The sequence below is a fragment of the Nomascus leucogenys genome, chromosome 10 (assembly GCF_006542625.1).
Source record: "Nomascus leucogenys isolate Asia chromosome 10, Asia_NLE_v1, whole genome shotgun sequence".
In the NCBI taxonomy this organism is placed as follows: Eukaryota; Metazoa; Chordata; class Mammalia; order Primates; family Hylobatidae; genus Nomascus; species Nomascus leucogenys.
Genome location: NC_044390.1, coordinates 71,069,079 through 71,089,013, shown reverse-complemented (window position 1 = coordinate 71,089,013; position 19,935 = coordinate 71,069,079). Strand labels below are relative to the sequence as shown.

The window sequence follows — 19,935 nt, the reverse complement described above, 5'->3', positions numbered from 1 at the left end:
TCAGAAAAACTGTAAAGTCTCTAATGAAACTTTGTAGCACATAAATTAAGTTGTGCAAAATTTTCTAATACACACATGATCCTTAAATATACAGCGAAGACATCTCTCTCTAGCCCACAGTAAAAACAACAAAAACTTAAGACTACCATTTCAGTTGGCTGTAACAGACTAGTGAAATTAAAAATTGTTTCATAAACAAGAGTACATTTCAAAATATAGGTCAATGCGGATTTTCACTCAATGCCGATAGTTCTCTCTGGTAGGATTATGGGTGATTTTTTTCAAAGATAGCTTTTTTTTTTTTAAGTTTAGATTTACAGAAAAACCACAATCTAGTAGAGTTCCCATATACCCCATGCTGTTTCTATGAATGTTGTCATCTTAAGCTACCATGATATGTCAGTTAAGAAACCAGTATTGGGGCCGGGCATGTTGTCTCATGCCTGTAATCCCAACATTTTGGGAGGCCGAGGTGGGCAGATCATTTGAGGTCAAGTTCAAGACCAGCCTGGCCAACATGGTGAAACCCCATCTCTACTAAAAATACAAAAATTAGCCAGGCGTGGTGGCGGGTGCCTATAATCCCAGCTACTCAGGAAGCTGAGGCAGGAGAATTGCTTGAATCCAGGTGGAGGTTGCAGTGAGCCAAGATCGTACCACTGCACTCCAGCCTGGGAGACAGTGACACCATCTCAAAACAAAAAAACCCAATATTGGCACAATACTCTCAACTGTACTCTTGACTCTGGACTTTAGATTTCACCAGTTTTTCCATTTAACATCCTTTTGTTTCCACGGTACCATGTTGCATTTATTAATAGTTGTCATGTATCTTTAAGTCTTCTGCCATTCATGATTACTTCTCAGCGTTTTTCTGAGGAAAATTTTCTGGAAATTTTGAAGAATACTGTTCACATATTCTAAATATGTCTGTTTTTCTCATTAGATTGAGATTACAGGTTTTTGGAAACCACAGCAGTACACTTCACATCCTATCGGGGGTACACATCACTGGTGATATTAACATTGATCACTTGGTTAAGTCTGCCAGGTTTCTCCACTGCAAAGTTACCTTTTCCCTTTCCATACTCTGTTCCTTAGGAGTCACTTAATCTAGCCCACATTCAAAAAGGAGAGGAAGATTAAGCTCCACCCTATGAAAGGGGGAGTATCTACATATATTTGGAAATCTTTGAGGAAATTCTCTCTTCTCCCTGTGGGAGACGTTTTAAACTCTTTGGTTTTTCAACAGTCTCAAGCTCCTGAGTTCATATAATCCTCCTGCCTCAGCTTCCTCAGGAGCTGGGACCACAGGTGTGTGTCACCATGACTGGCTCAACCTTTGATTTTGTTATCTTTTCTTGGGAGGCGGAGGTGGGCAGATCATGAGGTCAGGAGTTCAAAGACCAGCCTGGCCAAGATGGTGAAACCTTGTCTCTACTAAAAATACAAAAAATTAGCCGGGCGTGGTGGCGGGCACCTGTAATCCCAGCTACTCGGGAGGCTGAGGCACAGAATTGCTTGAACCCAGAAGGCGGAGGTTGCAGTGAGCAGAGATCGTGCCACTGCACTCCAGCCTGGGCAAAAGCAAGACTCGGTCTCAAAAAAAAAAAAAAAAAAAAGTCATAAGCCTGAGTCACTTTTCTAAGAAAAAGAACCCAAGACACATGATTAAAAAAAAAAATTTAAGCAAAGTATTAGGTAGTTTTCTGCAAGACAGTCAAGACACTGAGTATTTGGGATCTTTTTTATTTTTATACACATGACAAGATTTTACATCAAGAATAGTCAGTTAAATAGTACAAATTTACATTCATGAGGAATGTTAAAAAAAATTCAACTAAAAAACCCACTTCTTCCTGTGACCCATAATCCCACATTTTACAGTGCAGGGGAGAAGGGGATTGGGGGGCATCCAAAACAAGTCTCTCCCAAAAGAAATGATGTAAATTTCACATTCCCTCTCCACACAGGATCCAAATGGTGAGAGTATAATTTACAATTCATCTTTTTCAGCTGTAGATTCCTGTAAATAAATTAAAAAACCCAGAAGGTATTAAAAGTTAGCAGAAAAAAAACCTAGCTCATAGGTTTGTGCATGAAATAAACAATTTAAATGCTCAGTCTGACTTCTATAAGTTACACAGTCTTAACCTTGCCAGAACTAAAACTCTGTCCTAACTTTGCCAGAACTGAAAATGCAAGTCACGTTCTTGATTTGCCATACCTTTGCTGTTTCTTGTTCTTCTTCATCTGTTCCCACATCCATTTCTTCGTCTTCATCTTGCTCTGTGTCTTCCGTTGTGTCTTCTGTTGTCTCTTCAGGTTCTTCTTCGGGCTCTTCTTCCACCTAAACACAACATTTATGGGCCCATTAATGCCTTGGATTTATTTCCACTTTGCTCATTTAAATGTATAAAATCATAATTAATGTCACTTCTGTTTATTCAGAACCACAGACTAAATCCTCCAACTAGAATGAACAGCCAAGCTAACAAAAGGAGTCAGGCAAAAAGGAAAGAGGACATAAAAGGAGGACTTAGTTTCTAGTGCAGTTCCCGACACTACAGGGATTCAAACATTCAATAAAATTCTCTCAAAAGGTAGAAATTAGGCAAATGTCTCAAAGCTACATCCCTCAATCATGAGAGGCCTATTCTGAAGGAACAGAAACAAAGAAAGCCAGCCAGCCTTTGTGGGAAGGTTGGGGATACAAACCTTTGCATCAGGGTCAATGTTCAAACTGAGGCGAAGCATTCTTTCTATTCTATCTCCATATGCTTTAGTGTCTGGTAAAAGATACCCTGACCGAAGTGTTGCTGTTTCAAACAAAACCACAGCAAGATCCAAAACTGTTTTATCATCTTCATCTTCCTGAGATGCAAGAAGATGCACTAGATTAATATTAAAAGATACAAAGTATTCAAATTAAAAGACAAGCAAGAGGACTGCTGTAATACTACCTTAATTCGTCGAAGCATGTCTCTGATCAGCGGGTGTCTGGGATTAATTTCAAATGTTTTCTTCTGACTCGCATAGTAACTGTTAAGAGATAAAAATGCACATTAACAAAACATATCCAATTTTAGGGTTCATACATTTCCCTTATTCTTTCATAATTACAGAGAACAACTCTTGGTAAAAAAAAAAAATCAAAATGTACTATTGACACTTGAACACCACAGGTTTGAACTTATATGCTATTTTTTTTTTCCAATAAATACAGTCCGTCCTCCGTATGTGCAGGTTCAGCAACCAAACTCGGATAGAAAATACAGTATTTTTGGCCGGGCGCGGTGGCTCACGCTTGTAATCCCAGCACTTTGGGAGGCCGAGGCGGGCGGATCACGAGGTCAGGAGATCGAGACCACGGTGAAACCCCATCTCTACTAAAAAATACAAAAAATTAGCCGGGCGTGGTGGCGGGCGCCTGTAGTGCCAGCTACTTGGAGAGGCTGAGGCAGGAGAATGGCGTGAACCCAGGAGGCGGAGCTTGCAGTGAGCCGAGATTGCGCCACTGCACTCCAGCCTGGGCGACAGAGCGAGACTCCGTCTCAAAAAAAAAAAAAAAAAGAAAATACAATATTCTTGGGATGTGGAATCCACACACACAGAGCTCCAACTCTTCATGTACACGGGTTCCACAGGGCAGACTGGGGGACTAGAATATTTGTGGATTTTGGCAGGGGTCCTAGAACCAATCTCCCTCATACACCTAGGGATGACTGTACTTTTTCAGTCCACTTTATGTGCGGAGTCAATCAACCTCGGACTGAAAATATTAGAAAGGGCAAAACAAGAAAAAAATAAAAAACCCAATATAGTATAATAGCTATTTACACAGCACTTACATTGCATTAGGTATTAAAAGTAATCTATAGATTATTTAAAGTACATGGGAAGATGTGCATAGGTTATATGCAAATATGGCACGACTTTACCTAAGGGACTTGACTGTGGATTTTGGTATCCATGGGATGTTCTGGAACCAACACCCCATGGACAAAAAGGGATGACTGCATTGTTTCCTTATTTGGTTTTTATAGAGACAGGGCATCACTATATTGCACAGGCTGCCCTTGAACTCTTGGCCTCAAGTGATCCTCTCACCTCAGCCTCCCAAAGTGTTGGGATTACACACATGAGCCATGTGCCCAGCCTGTATTGCTCCCTTTTAACGGGGAGGCGGGGTGGGGAGCAAGTGGACATGGTTAGATGAAAAATGAAATGAAGGGAACTGTTTTATTTACTGATGAGTCCCAAGTACCTGGAGCACTGCTGAACAGATGAACTGATTTAATGTCCTGTTTGTTCCCTCTTAGTTTACTCTTACTACCATAATTGTAGCTCTGCCTCCCCAAGTTCAGAAAAATCTATGTGGCCTCTGGATTGTGCTCCAATAATAATACCTTCTCCACAATGCCTTCGCCAATGATTCCAAGAAAAATTAACTTCTTTTATCTGAGCTCAGTTCCAAATGCATTTTGAATATACCTTCAAAATCCTTAGCTTTTTACTGTTGGTTGTGATTATTCTCTCTTCTCTAGTTTAAAGCTCTGAGGACAGGGAGGAACCACATCTTTCCCTATCCTGGTGTACACATTATCTATGTAGGGCTCAGGTTATGACATGCTTTTTTCCCTCTTTTTTAAATAAAAAAGAGATGGAGTCTGGCTATGTTACCCAGGATAGAGCTAGAGTGCAGTGTCATTAGAGCACACTACAGCCTCGAACTCCCGGAATCAACTGATACTCTTACATCAGCCTCCTGAGTAGCTGGGACAACAGGAGTGAGTCACCATGCCTGGCTTTGATTTGTCATTTTCACTGGCCTAAATGTTACAAAAGACAGGAGTTATGTCTACCTGTGACCATCAGTGCATAGACATAGTAAGTCTTCATGTTTGTTGAATGCAAGGTAACTTCTTGTTAATTAATCATTTCCTGAAATTAATAGGTGGACATGTTTTAAAAGGCCCTTGTACTATTGCAATGGGATATCAGATAAACAGAACACTATTCTCTGCATGAAATTTATAGTTAAAAGACATACGGAATTTTAGAATTGTGACAACAATGGAGACTACATTTGTGAGAAAAGGCTTTAAGAAGAAGAATCCTGGCCAGGCGCAGTGGCCCACGCCTGTAATCCCAGCACTTTGGGAGGCTGAAGAGGGCGGATCACGAGGTCAGGAGTTCGAGACCAGCCTGGCCAACATGGTGAAACGCCGTCTCTACTAAAAATACAAAAATTAGCGGGTGTGCTGGCAGGTGCCTGTAATCCCAGCTACTCGGGAGGCTAAGACAGGAGAATTACTTGAACCCAGGTGGCGGAGGTTGCAGTGAGCAGAGATCGTGCCACTGTACTCCAGCCTGGGTGACAGAGCAAGACTCCGTCTCAGAGGGGAAAAAAAAAAAGAATCCTTAAGCTAGGCCTTGGGAAAAAAAGGATGATGACTAGACAGCATATCAGAAACATACTCCAGGTGAAAGAAGAGAGAATAAAAGTAGGGGGAGAAGTCATTTTCAAGGTCATTGCTGTGACATTAAAACATAAACTTGAAATATTATATTTCTTGAAAATAAAGAGTACCAAAGACTCACTATACCTCCAGGTATAGGCCCTTGAGTTCAAATACTGTTAATTCACAAGTCCTGTACCATCTACTTTATGAGACATTTATCTGGATACCCATAATTTAATGCTTGGGGGTGTGGGGGACGTGATTTGAAATGGACTTAACTCACTTGAGGAATGTTGTCATTAACCTCATGTGCAGCTATTTATTACATTTAAAAATGTAAAATAAATTAAGATATTAGGCTAAGCATATAATCCAATGCAAAAGTAAAGACAATATGCATACAACATTAAGAAAATTCCCATTTACATATCAAATACAATAAAATCATAAAATCATGAGTCAAAGACCTTTTCTTTCTCAATCGAATGTAGGAGAAATCCCTTTGTAAACTTGTTGTCTACCTTATAGTAGACAGTGGTAGACATTTAAGGCAATTTTACTCTTTGTATTGAAGCTGATATTATCTCTAAAATGAAGATTGGGTAAGAGGCAATGCCCGGGCAGGGACTTTCCTGAGGATGCTTACTTTGTAGAGATGTCCTTGCCCGTTTGGTACGCTTGTGCTTTCATGATTCTCTCCATGTTGCCAGACCATCCGTACTGGCTGGCCACCAAAGCACACGGAGATTCTGTCAGGCGCTGAGACACCACAGCCTTTTCAATCTTAGGAAAAGAAATCAAGTCATATCGATTAGTATCAACAGGTAAGGTCATTCAGCAATTGTATTTCAACTGTCTAAGACTTTATCACTTAAGATCATAAACACAGAAGCAGGTCATAAAAATAGCTTTTCTTAAGGTTTAGGAGAATTTGTAGGGGCACTTACTTGATAATCTGAATTTTTTAGTCAGAAGTTTAAATACCACCTTTTAAAAACATATAAAATTTAATTTGTAACAACTTAAGTTATTAACAAAGCAGTATTAAACTACTGTCGAAAGTTTTAAGCTTTCTCCCAATAATTTAATTACATTAATTAAATTTTCACCATTCTAATGGTTACAAAGTAACCAGCTGCAGCTTAATTTGTTGGCAAAATAACTTTCTCTTAAATGCAGATACTAATATTTCCACAATTTGTAATTTCCACAATACCTTGTCCTTAAGGGCTTTATCTTTCATCCAATTCAGCAGAGGCTCAAATTCTTTCTCAACTGCTTCACGACTCTCCTTAGTTTTCTCACTTTCATCAAACTTCACTCCTTCCTTGGCAACATTCTGGAACCTCTTCCCATCAAATTCGGGAAGGGCCTGAATACAGTATTCATCCACAGGTTCTGTGAGGTAAATAACTTCATAGCCCTTTTTCAGAAGTCGCTCAACAAATGGAGAAGATTCAGCCTACAAAATTAAGAGAAGTCACAAAGTTTTCCAAGTCTGGCCCTGGTGTATTTGTTTATCCTAGCAGCTGCTATGTTTATACATATAAACGATCTTCCTGTCAGTGACTGACCAGGCCTTATAACTACTCCAGTTACACAATTAAGTTTTCCTTTTCTCCCCCTCAAGAGTTGGCTATAAATCCCTAGCTACCTTCCAGAATGGCTGACAACACTTACAAGTTCATCTCACCTCTTTTCTGCTGGACCCAGCCATGAAGTAGATTTTGTCTTGTTTTTCCTTCATTCTTTCCACATACTGGTCTAGGCTAGTAATGTCAGTTGGATGATGAGAAGACTGGAACCTAAGAAGTTTAGCAAGACGTGTTCGGTTCGAGTGGTCTTCAATCACACCAAGCTTGATGTTGGTACCAAATTCTTTCCAAAAAGTATCATTGTATTTATCATCAGCAATCTTCTTGATCATGTCCAGCGTTTTACGAACAAGCTTCTTCCTAATCACCTAAACACAATGAAAGAATAACTGATTAGAGAAGTTAATCTCAAACTTTTGAGAATGTAAGGTACCCAGGGAGGAGCGTGAAAGACACAAAGATGATCGTTATTGCCATTTATTGAGGGGCAGGAAATGGTGAAGCACTCCTATTCATTCAGATTGGACTGAAATTCAGCTGTCCGTGCAAATAGCCACAAGATTGCCTTAATGTTTATATTCTAACCTTGGAACTCACTGATACTCTCTCTCTAGCATCTAAATGAAGTGAACAAATATGCTACTTTCAAATACTTTTAAATTCAAAAACTAAAGAGTCTTCTAATTATGGAAGTATTGGAAGGGAAAGGTTTAATGAAAGCCTTGATAAAAAGGTGGCTATGTGTCTAGATGACAAAATGTTAATCCTGGACCTGTACAATTCTTTAATTTTTTTCTAGATGTTTGAAACTTCATTATTAAGTATTGGGAGTAAAAGAATCAGATTCTTAGGATAACTCCAGAATGAAAGGAAATTCATCTGAAGAATCATGGACCAGACCCAAAGTCTGGTTACTCCACAAATGGAGCCTGTCCTCTGAACCCCAATCAAACAGCAAAGTGGAGAGTTTCTTCCCAGAGACACTTACCTTAAGCAGTTTATGTTGCTGAAGAGTCTCACGGGAAACATTCAAGGGGAGATCATCTGAGTCCACCTTCAGATGGCAAAAGAAAGTTCAGTAAGCAATAAAACCACTGGAAGAAAGCAAAGCCAAACAAACACTCTACACTGCCAGACCCCCACAACAATTACCCCTTCTCCCAAACTTCAGATACTTACCACACCCTTGACAAAATTAAGGTATTTAGGCATCATATCATGGAAGTCGTCTGTGATGAATACACGGCGCACATAGAGCTAAAGAGACCAAAAAAAAGTCACTTTCTGGAAATTAAACTTACAAATTTTAAACGCAGTATGTACTACTTAAAAACTCACCTTAATGTAATCGCTCTTTTTAGATCCATATTCGTCAAATAGACCACGTGGAGCAGATGTGGGTACAAATAAAATTGATTTGAAGGTAACTTCCCCTTCAGCAGTAAAGTGAATATAAGCCATGGGGTCATCACTTTCCTGTGGAAAGTTGGTATCTTAAGTCGTTCAAATGACACAGGAGAAAAGCAGTGCAAGAACTAAGCAATGTACTATGTGGTATACATTCAATTTAGCAATTAACTAACAAAAAAATTTCCTTTACTGGCAGGAGCGGGGGAAGAGAAAGAAAAGGGTGGGGGGAAGAGAAAGAAAAGGGTGGAGTGAAGAAATGACTAGGATTGCAATTCTAATTCACTAGACATGGTTGTTTTGATGATGACTGTCAATAACATTATTTCCTAAACTTGCAGAAGGATGGATGAGTTTATATTTCTTATGTATGAGAGAAGTGAATAGGAAAACCACCACCCTGCCTAAATGACAAAATTACATACAACACTTCAGTGTGCCCTTGATCTACAGTAAGTACTCAAGAACATGTTTCTTCCATGGAACTTAGCTCTAACGGTGGCTACAAAGATGTACGTAAATACCTGTAAAACAAAGTCAGAAATCCTCTTGATCTGTATTATCTATTACTGTACCACACATATGGCTATTAAGCACTGAAATGTAGCTAGTTCAAATTCAGATGTGCTATTAAAGTGTAAAATACATTTTGAAGGCACAGTACAAATTTTAAAAAGGACATAAAATGTCTCATTATTAGTTTTTATATTGATTATGTTGAAATAATACTATTTGGGGTATGCTGGGTTAAATAAATTATACTATTAACATTTCATGGTTCCTTTTTTTGTATGGCTTCTAAAAAATTTCAAATCATGTGTGGCTCACATTAATTATATTCCTAATACAGCTGCTTTATATAAAGTAAGTTTATAGACACTAGGACTTTAGAGTTTATGGAAATAAAAGTGAAGACAGAACCAACAGTGTTTTAAGAGTTGAAATTTAAAGGATATGGAATAGAGAAAAGAACAAATACAGACACAGAATATTAAGTTTTATTTAGCTATGGTTAAGTCCACTAGAGCATTCTACTACTTGTACCAAATGCTGCTGGGGAAACATTAACTTGAAACAAACTTTATCAATGCTAGTTTTGCACCCTTAAGAGTTACAAGAAGGGATCAGTAAAAGAAAAAAAAAAAAAAACAGGCAAGGAAACATAAATTTAGTAATTATTCCCAGGCATAGGATCTCACAATAAGTGTTTGATGTCGTAAGCAAGCTCTTTAAAGATTATATTAAAAGCCACTTAACAACATGACTTCATGTTTTACGGGTTTTGTGGTGGAAATCACACATCTACCTATGTAGGTGGTTCTTAATCTTTTTTTATCACACAAAACCCTTGGCAAGCTGGTGAAGCCTAAAGATACCTTCTCAAAATAATTTTAAAAAAAAATCACATATTACAAAATACACAGGAATAAAAAGCAAACCAATTGTGTTTAAACAGCCATAAAACTGTTTCAAACATTCTTGATTTTGTAGTTTCACTATTAATCAAGAGCTAGGACTAATTTTAATAACTGCTGCAATTTTGAAGTAGTGATGAGTATAATCAACTTAAGTAAAAATGGTGTGTTCTGGAAACCAATTACTCTCAAAGACCATCTCTACTGAGATGTCAATCTCAAAGGTTCATAAATGTGATTTTAATTATGACTAGGTCAATAAACCAGAAGTAGACATATTATAGTTGGCCTAAAGGTCTTTTTTTGAATTTTCTCACTGGGAAAAAATGAGAATGGACCATCTCATATTCATGGTCACATACCATATACAATTAAACTAATGGGGTGATATTTTGTCTATTCATTAATAACCAGAAGCTAGGGAATTATCAATATTTACCTTTGAAAATGATTTGTAGAAAGCTTTGTATTCATCTTCTTCTACTTCTTTTGATGGTCTCTGCCATATTGGTTTGATATCATTCATAAGTTCCCAGTCCCAGACAGTTTTTTCAACCTGAAGTTATTATAGTATTTGATTAGTCTCTCTCAGCACTCACCAAGGTTATCCTAGCAGTAACCATGGCTTCAGTAGATTTCAAAAGACTATGTAAAGCACCAGAGGCCCGGTGTGGTGGCTCACGCCTGTAATCCTAGCACTTTGGGAGGTTAGGGTAGGAGAACTGTTTGAGCCTAGGAATTCAAGACCAGTCCAGGCAACATAGCAAGACCTCCATCTATACAAAAAATTTTTAAAAATTAGCCAGTCATGGTGGCGTCTGTCTGTTGGTGACGTGTGTCTGTGGTCCTAGCTACTCGGGAGGCTGAGGTGAAAGGACTGCTTAAGCCTAGGAGGTTCAAGGATGAAGGGAGCTATGATTGTGCTACCGCACTCCAGCCTGGGTGGCAGAGACTCTGTCTCCAGATTAAAGAAAAAAAAAAAAGGCACCAAAGGATACCTGTTATCTAGTAAGGTTTCTGCCAACTGTATCAAAAGCGAAGTATTTTTCTCAATATTTAATTCAAAAAGACAATTGTTAACTGATGAAAAGTCACTTAAGTTTTTCTTCATTGTTATTTTTAACTAGCAAAAATGTGTCTTGAAAATATTTGTTTTGAGGTTAGATGGAAATACATATTACATATTCCTATTTCATGACTTAAAGAAATCCAACATTTTACAAAAATATTTCTCAACCACCATGATCAATACTTCTTAGTCTGCTACCTAAGCAAGCCAGAGAACCATTTTTATAGTTAATCTCTGCATGATAAAAAGACAAAAGAGGACTCAGAAAGCTTTTTAAGATTTTAAAATTCCAAACATAGAAGCCACCAGTCCTAGGCAACATATAAAAGTCAGAAAACTCTTCATAAAAATGACCTGGGTTTGATACTTAAAACTTTCTACAGGACAATGTATTCAACATACAAACAAAGGCCTTATTTTAAAAGCTGGCTCCAGGGACTTGGCACCTGAACTGAAGCTGACTTCAAATCAGCCAGTGCATACTTAGGTTTTCCTGATTTTGCCTATACATGTTAAACAATATCTTATGCAGGGAGAAGAACCAGACTTACTTTTTTAGTCTTTGGTTTCTTTTCTTCTTCTTCTTCCTCTACTGCAGCTTCATCATCAGATTCTTCTTTCTCTTCTTTGGCTGCTTCTTCTTCCTCCATGGGCTCCTCAACAGTTTCAGTCTGTTGAAATAATTATGGTTAAACTCATTTGTTTAATAATTCTGATTTTGTCTGCAGAATATGACATAACATTACAGCTCAAAAAATAGGTTTTTGTAAGAAAACCCTGAGAGTATCCTTAACTAATAGACCACACTTTGCCTTCATTCATTCTTTTTTTTTTTGAGACAGAGTCTTGCTTTGTCGCCTAGGCTGGAATGTAGTGGGGCGATCTCGGCTCACTGCAACCTCCGTCTCCTGGGTTCAAGCAATTCTCCTACTTCAGCCTCCCGAGTAGCTGGGATTACAGGCGTGTGCTACCACACACCCAGCTAATATTTTTGTATTTTTAGTAGAGACGGGGTTTCGCCATGTTGGCCAGGCTGGTCTCGAACTCCTGATCTCAGGTGATCCACCTGTCTCGGCCTCCCAAAGTGCGGAGATTACAAGCATGAGCCACCGTGCCGGCCTGCTTTCATTCTTTTAGTGTTGAATATTTAAATACGTGCCAAGGTAATACATATAAGTTTTTAATCAATATAGATTTACCTTGCTGCTCCATACATAAATAGGAAAGTTTATGAACTGTGAATATTTTTTGACGAGATTTTTAATTGTATCCAATTCAAGGTAATCAGATGCTTCTTCTTTTAAGACAAGGCTGTAAGAAAAATTCAATGTTTAGAAACACCTAACATTTAGAAGATCTGATTATAAATTCATCTAAATACCATGGTAATAGCCAGCAGTTCAGTATAATCCAAGATGTCCTAATTATTCATGTTAACTCTCCATCACCAACAAGGGTTTGTGAGCTAAAATGTAACACATATAGATACAGTAAAAAAGAATCTCCTATACATTACCTCAAGTGGAGAATAACCTTAGTTTTAAGTAGAAAATTAAAATATTCCCAACCTTCTGAATAGATTGTTTTCATTTTTCAAGGTAAGAAAGCACTGAAATATTCTGGAGAAAAATGGAATCATGCACTCTCATATCTCTTACTGTTATTCCAGAAACCTAATGATTATTGTAGATAACTATTCCTAATTAATGAAAACATTTTCCTTAAAAAAGCTAGAAAATTAATCTGTTTTATATTTATATCTGCACTATCCAAAATGGTAGCCACTGGGCACATGTGACTTATTTAAATAAAATGTACAGTTCAGTTCCAGTTATGCTGCCACATTCCAAGTACTCAACAGTCACATGTGGCTGGTGATTGCCAAAATGGAAAAGTGCAGATATAGAACATTTCCACTATCATATAAAATTCTACCGGGCAGTGCGGGGATTACAGGTGTGAGCCACTGTGCCCGGCCTAGAACCTACTCTTAAGCACAGTAGGTAGTCCATATCTTGATACTTGTGTTCCCAATTAAGTATGGGAAATGGTCTATCTATGGTTCCCTCCCTGTCTCAAAAGGCTCATTAGTTTAGTGGTACCTGGCCAGTAAGTAGCCATGATATAACAAAGCCTAGTGAGTGACTAGGCCGCTGGTCTCAGAGCACATGTTCTAGTGATTTGGGGATTAAGAGTTCAGTTTTGGATACAAGTAGAAGCTGCTGGTTAGATATCTTAGGTAGAAGCATTTAAAAGGCAATTAAACACATGAACACGGAGCCCAGCAGTGAGACCTAGACAAGGGGCTGGCAAGCTATATATAGCTGTATAGCTGGCTTGCACCCATTAGAAATTTTATTGGGACACTTTTTTTTTTTTGGACCTCTGTCACCCAGGTGTGATGATGGCTCACTGCAGCGTTGACCTGCCAGGCTCAAGCAATCCTCCTACCTCAGCCTCCTGAGTAGCTGGGACTACAGGCACGCACCACTGTGCCCAGCTAATTTTCAAATTTTTTTTTGTGGAGATGGGATCCCACTATGTTGTCCAGGCTGACCTCAAACTCCTGGGTTCAAGTGATCCTCCCACCTCAGCCTCCCGATGTGTTGGGATTATGGGATGAGCCACCACACTTGGCTGGGACACATCCTTATGTATTGTCTATGCCTGCTTTCAAGCTAAACAGAGTTGGGACATGTGACAGACCATATAGCTCACAAGCTAAAAGTATTTACTAGCTGGCTCTTTTTTGTTGTTTTCTTTTATCTTTTTTCTACTAGCTGGCTCTTTTAAGAAAAAGTTTGCTGACTCCTGATCTAGGCTAAGAATATAAATTTGAGAACTAGAGATGGAACCTGAGGCCATGGCAGTGGATAAGACTACATAAGGATCATATGGACAATGAGAAAAGGGCTGAAACTTAACTTGGAGAAAATGTATGTTAACATTTAAGAAGTGGGCAAAGGAAATTTTTAAAAAGATATGCATGGTCATGGAAACTAGGTCCTGGATAGGTGTTAGCGGCCATCGTTCCCTGCATGGAACTGTCCTGTTTAACCTCACTTATTCATACAAATGGCTGCCAATTAAGTGTTAAGCTTTGGGAATGGAGCTTCCAACAAAATGTTTGCCTTCATGGAGCTTATATCCAGATAATTTCACCTGTTTCTTAGCAATCTGATATTAACACCTCTTGGGACATCACTTTCTATCTTTCTTTTGGAATGATTTCCCTATCCTTCTCCAACACCTAAGCACAGTGCTTAAAAAGAGAGGACACTGGGGCATAACTCTTAGTGATGCCTCCAAATGAGACCTGGAGATATCAATGTTAGTGACAAAGGCAGGGAAAGGTAAATTGGGAACACAAGTTAAAAAGTACTAAAATGCAGTCATCTAATTAGTCTTCATTAAAAGAACATCTGCTGCACTAAGAACAGGAAATGTTACTTTCTAGGATGAAGAAAGTTGGTCACAATGATAAGTATGTGCTTCTTTCCCTTAATGTTAAGAAAATTTAAAAGTGAATTAAGAGAAAAAAAATTGAAGCTGTAGGCACATTCTGTTACTCACTTAGCAGGAGTTGGCAAGCCAACTGACCTCTGAAATAGAATTTCCTCATCTCCAAGATGGTAAAATTTTAAAAAGGCAAAAAGCTGCCCTGTCTACGTCACAGTGCTATAAGCAACGAGAGCTACTGTAGGGCACTGGCTCTGTCTCACCTATACAAACAACAGTTACTGGCTTAAGAGGATCTTAATTCAAATTTAAAAACTTGTGACTATCCTTAAATGACATATTTTATTCCACAGCTTTCACAACTTTCATGAACTTTCTTTAAGCCCTTTATCTCTACAAGCCAGCCCCAGACCTGGTTGCTACCAGTCATCTTGAATATTTTCAAGAGGAATATTCCCCCCAAAGAGTCTCCCCTTGTCCACTCCTCACATCCTCCACACCACCTTGAAAATCTTAAGTTCATCACATTCTGGCTGGGCACGGTAGCTCATGCCTGTAATCCCAGCACTTTGGGAGGCCGAGGCGGGTGGATCACATGAGGTCGGGAGTTTGAGACCAGCTTGGCCAACATGGAGACATCCCGTCTCTACTAAAAATACAAAATTAGCTGGGCGTGGTGGCGCATGCCTGTAATCCCAGCTACTTGGGAGGCTGAGGCAGGAGAATCGCTTGAATCCGGGAAGTGGAGGTTGCAGTGAGCCAAGATCATGCCATTGCACTCCAGCCTGGGCAACAAGAGCGAGACTCCGTCTCAAAATAAATAAATAAATAAAAGTTCATCACATTGTATCCGTAACTGCCACTGAAAAGAACTCCGTTCATCTAGTGAGCATGCTGTGCCTCCATGCCTTTATTCAGGATGCTCCACAGACAAATTACTCTTCTAACCTGGGAAACTGACCAAGCAGTGCCTCCTCTGTGGGTACCCAAGAAGCCTTCTCCCCTGGGGAAGCTGCTGCTATTTCCTACTTTATACCCTCCATGTACAACAGCAATCACAAACCTTTGTGCCTTGTCCTTTGCAGGTCCTCAAACATTTCTTCAAGTGATAACAGTTCTATTTTCTCATTTTATAGGCAGGAAAATTAAGGCCCAGAATAAGTCATTTGCTCAGAGAATAGAACTGGAGAGTCAAGATCCTCACCATGACTATTAATTCTTTTAAGGAATCGGTCATACTCACGTAATTGTCGTTCCCCGTCCTAGAGTGTTTCCTCTTGGGTCAGCAATTACAGAAAATTCATTGGAGTCAGACTCCCAGATGTGCTGGGTATCGTTGTTGTGTTTTGAAGTGACAATAACCTTATCTGCTACAAGGAAGGCGGAATAGAAACCGACACCAAACTGGCCAATCAATTCAGAAGTTGACTGGCCATCTTCCTGTGCTTCAGTCATTTTGTTTAAAAACTCGCTTGTCCCAGATTTGGCTATGGTACCAAGGTTTTTAACCAACTCTTCTCTGGTCATTCCTACACCAGTGTCTGTGACATGCAGCAGGTTCTTCTCCTTATCACACTAAAAGCAAGACAAGAACCAGACAGTTGTATTTAATATTTACATTATGCCAAACAAATATTGAGGAACTAACCAGCTTTGGGTCCCATCAATTCCAATATAGAAAACTAAACTGAGATATTTTCCTCCACATAGTTTTTTATGGCCTTTTCTGAAAGTGTACATCTTAATTTATGTATTTGAGAAAGTATTAATATCAAATGGGCAGACTGGCCTAAATGTCAAAGGTTAGAGGCTAACCTAAATAAAACAAGTTACCTTTGAAGAGAAACAATTCAAGAAAAATAAAATTTTATGTCTTGCCTATTTCTTTAATAGAAAACAAAACAACTTGAATGATTCCTCTATTTGGAATCTGTGATGGATCATTAATATTCTTCACTCAATATTCCTGGCTGTCTGCCTTCCAGAAACTTAGGAGGATTCTACTTTCCATTTAAGAATGGCTAAGGCCATGTGACTAGTTTTGGCCAATGAGTTATAAATGGCCAATGAGTTGTAAAGGAGAGCTCTGTTTTCAGGCTGAGCCTTTAATTATAATAGTATGAGACCCTCTAAGCTTGCTCTGCACCATGGCAACCGGCTACACACTCCAGATGGCTGCCCACCCCTCTGTCCCAGCATGACGATGAGGCAGAGCAAAGACCACAGGCAGCCTGTGATCAATGATTTAAGCCAGGGGCTGGCAAACTTTTTCTGTAAAGGGTCACATAGTAAATATTTTAGGCTTTGGGAGACTTATGTTCTCTGTTAAAACAACTTGACTCTGCTGTTGAAGCACAGAAGCAGTCACAGATAATAAACAAATGGGCATGGCTGCATTCCAATAAAACTACTTATAAAAACAAGTCAAGTCAGATTTGGCCATAGTTTGCTGACTTTCAAGCTACTGAGACTTGGGGGTTTTTTGCCACTGCAATATAATCTAGCCTATCTTGACTGATAGGGATCCTCTACCTCTAAGGATTCCTTTTCCTTTAAAAGAAAGAAAAACTGCCTTACACTTACCTTAATTTTGACTGTTAGTTCCTCATTTCCAGAAAGAGCATTTTCATCAGTCAGTGATATTAGCCTTATCTTATCTAAAGCGTCGGAAGCATTTGAAATCAGTTCTCTCAGGAAAATCTAAATGGAAGCCAGAGGGAATACACTTAGACTATCCTCAAGATGCATTAAGATATTCGATTTTATGCCAAACCCATTTATTTCTTCTCTGTCCCTTATAAAAGCACTCTTTAAGGAATTAAGACTTCTTACGGTATAGGAGTGGCTTTACTCTTTTGATAAAAAAAGGCATAGCTCCTTACACAAAAAACTGTGGCAACTATTAAGGGATACGTTAACTGGTAAGGGTAGTAACACTATTCACCTAACAGTGATCTTCAGGTATGCAATGCAAGAAGTTTAGTTTATGTGACTGCCCTTAGACTCACAACTATTACCAGGCCATGAACCTATTTAGAGGTAAAGGAAAAGGAAAATGTCTGACACTCCCTTTCTTCCCAGATATCTGGCAGCAATTCTTGGACATATTAGGTATTTAAAGGTTGTTACATACTTACTTGGATACTACATTACTTTTGCAGTAAATTAAGCAAATTTAAGTAAACAAGTATGCCACCATACACAGATAAAATATTCTAACCACGTGTTGCTTACCTCTTTATTTTTATACAATGAATTGATGATAAGTTTCATCATTCTGTTAACTTCAGCTTGGAAGGCAAACTTTTCCGACTTCTCTCTAAGTTCTCTTATTTGTGATGCATTTAATCCATCCAACTGAATAGCTTCTTCCTCTCTAAGGAAATCAGTTAGATAAGCAAATATTGCATGGCATAGTTCCCTTCAAAACTAGAGGATTTATGATGAAAGCACAGGGGCCTCTGAATATTGTCTTGGGGGTTAAAATGGAAACCTTTATAAAATATTACTGATACACCGTCTCATTATGTTAGCACAGCAGTAGGCTACCTTTAACATTGCGCTGGAAATATTCGCTTCTTAAAATTGCCAGAAAAAAAAAATCCCAACTTTCCTCTACTAAAAAGCAAAGTCATACTCATTTATGCTCCACAGTGAGGACTTCAAAACTGTCAATAAGTCCCAAGAGGCCAAATTTTAAAATATTGTTCAACTGACAGAAATCCCATTTTTAAACTTACTGGGTGTACACAGTTAATGAATACAAATCCAACTGAAAGTCTCTTCTATAAAGTCTTAGAAAGTTTATGGTGCTAGTATTCTGCAATATAGTTTTCAAAGGAATTCACTCAGTTTTCATCACTCCTAGGGACAAGTTAGGAGGTATGTATGCACACAATTCACCAGGTATTTAAATAGGATGTTAGACTTTATCTGGACCTTTGGAGAAGAGATACACAAGAAGTGACCGTAACTCACAAGGTTCACAGGGCTTATCTGTATACGTAAGTTCAAATGAACACAAACCTCTGTACTACTTCATCATCCGTCCTTGAGCCTTCTCTACTTTTACCCAGATCCTCTTCTACTGTACCATCCACATCAACTTCATCGTCAGCTCTGACCGACCCTGAAGATTTAACACGGGCAAACTCTTCAACATCACACTTCTCCAAGGAGGATGATCAAATAGGGAAGGGTAGGGGTTGCAAAATTCAGTTGCTAACTAGGGAGGTAGGGATGAAAGACTGCATTCCCTGGTTTAAATACCCAAGGTAAAGCCAAGACAGAACATCTATTTAAGTTCAGATGCTGAGGTCCCCAGTAGATCCTGAAATACGGAGGCAGTCACCACTTCTAAACAGTGTGTCTCCGATCATTTACAAATAACGTTAAGCAGACCGATACCAGGCCTTCTACACCCACACGTGTTGCGCGCAGGCCGAGCCAAGGCCTCCCAACTGACCAAGCCAAAACTTTGGCCTTCGTTATCACAGGTCAGAATGCAAATAGGATTTATGCAACCTCTGGCGAGAGGAACTGAAATTGAGCCCAGAGGCATGAGAAGGGGCAGAAATGTTAAGAACCGAACTCCAGCAAAACCGAATCAAACACGCGGACATTGCCATTCCGCTGGCCCCAGGCCTCATGGTCCCGAGGCCAGCATCTAAGAAGGGACGCGCTTGTGAGGAGTCGGAGTCTGGGGAATTAGGGGACGGGAAAGCTGGGATGGCCGAAGGTTGCGGTGGCCGAAAAAGTCCTCCGGGCGGGGAGGGGGGAGGGACTCAACAGTTCCCGGGGGAGCCAGAGCCCCAAAGAGGCCCCACCCCGAGGTCGCTGAGACCTCCGGGCGAGATACTATTAGATCTGTATGGGAGTTAGATGCTGCTGCTCTCTTTTTTTATTTCCAGAGGAAGAAGAGAATAAACGTAATCCCCTTGCCCTCTTTCGAGGAACGGTGACGTCCCTTGGCCCACCGCAGGCCCCGGATCCCCCCTCCCACGTTCAACGCCCCCAGAACCTTCGAGAAGCGGCCGCGTGTGTGGAGGGGGGACGTCTACTCCTCCAGAATCACTCACCGAAGGTCAGCAGGACGCAGCAGAGGCCCAGCACCCACAGGGCCCTCATGGCGTGCGGCCGGTAAGTCTCAAGTCCCCTTCGATCGCAGGAGACGCCTCCACTCCCTACCCCTGGGTTCAGATCCTCACACTTCCAGCCCCGCGGTCCGCCCACTACACCCCAAGCAAGTCTGGCCGCTTTTCACCCCCACTTCTCGCGGGCGGGGGACGGGAAACATGAACCCACCAATCGCGCCGCACCACGCACCCACGGCACCCAATGAGGATTCGTGGGGCAGACGGAAGTCCGCCAATCGGAGCTGTCCAGGTGCGGTGACCGATGCCCGAAGCGTGGCTCCTTCCTATTGGTCAGGGTTTGCAGCTTTTCTCCAATCAAATGGCTCCGCGGGCCCCTCACACGTGGGACCGCCCCTTTGCCTGGGCGGCCTTGGCCTCTAAGGGAAACCG

General features: G+C 40.0%; 1 protein-coding gene across 1 annotated transcript; it reads right to left on the bottom strand.

Moving 5' to 3' along the window:
- Positions 1 to 1,733: 1,733 nt before the first annotated feature.
- Positions 1,734 to 19,719, bottom strand: HSP90B1 (heat shock protein 90 beta family member 1). The gene is made up of 18 exons (XM_003269943.3): positions 19,489 to 19,719; positions 18,437 to 18,539; positions 17,645 to 17,786; positions 16,994 to 17,110; positions 15,654 to 15,985; positions 12,151 to 12,262; positions 11,503 to 11,622; positions 10,322 to 10,438; positions 8,399 to 8,536; positions 8,240 to 8,317; positions 8,049 to 8,114; positions 7,159 to 7,428; positions 6,682 to 6,927; positions 6,112 to 6,248; positions 2,964 to 3,042; positions 2,719 to 2,874; positions 2,228 to 2,350; positions 1,734 to 2,026 (listed from the first exon to the last, which is right to left on the bottom strand). Exons 1-18 carry the CDS (start codon positions 19,535 to 19,537, stop codon positions 1,997 to 1,999), a joined length of 2,415 nt encoding a protein of 804 aa, XP_003269991.2. The 5' UTR covers positions 19,538 to 19,719; the 3' UTR covers positions 1,734 to 1,996.
- Positions 19,720 to 19,935: the final 216 nt, after the last annotated feature.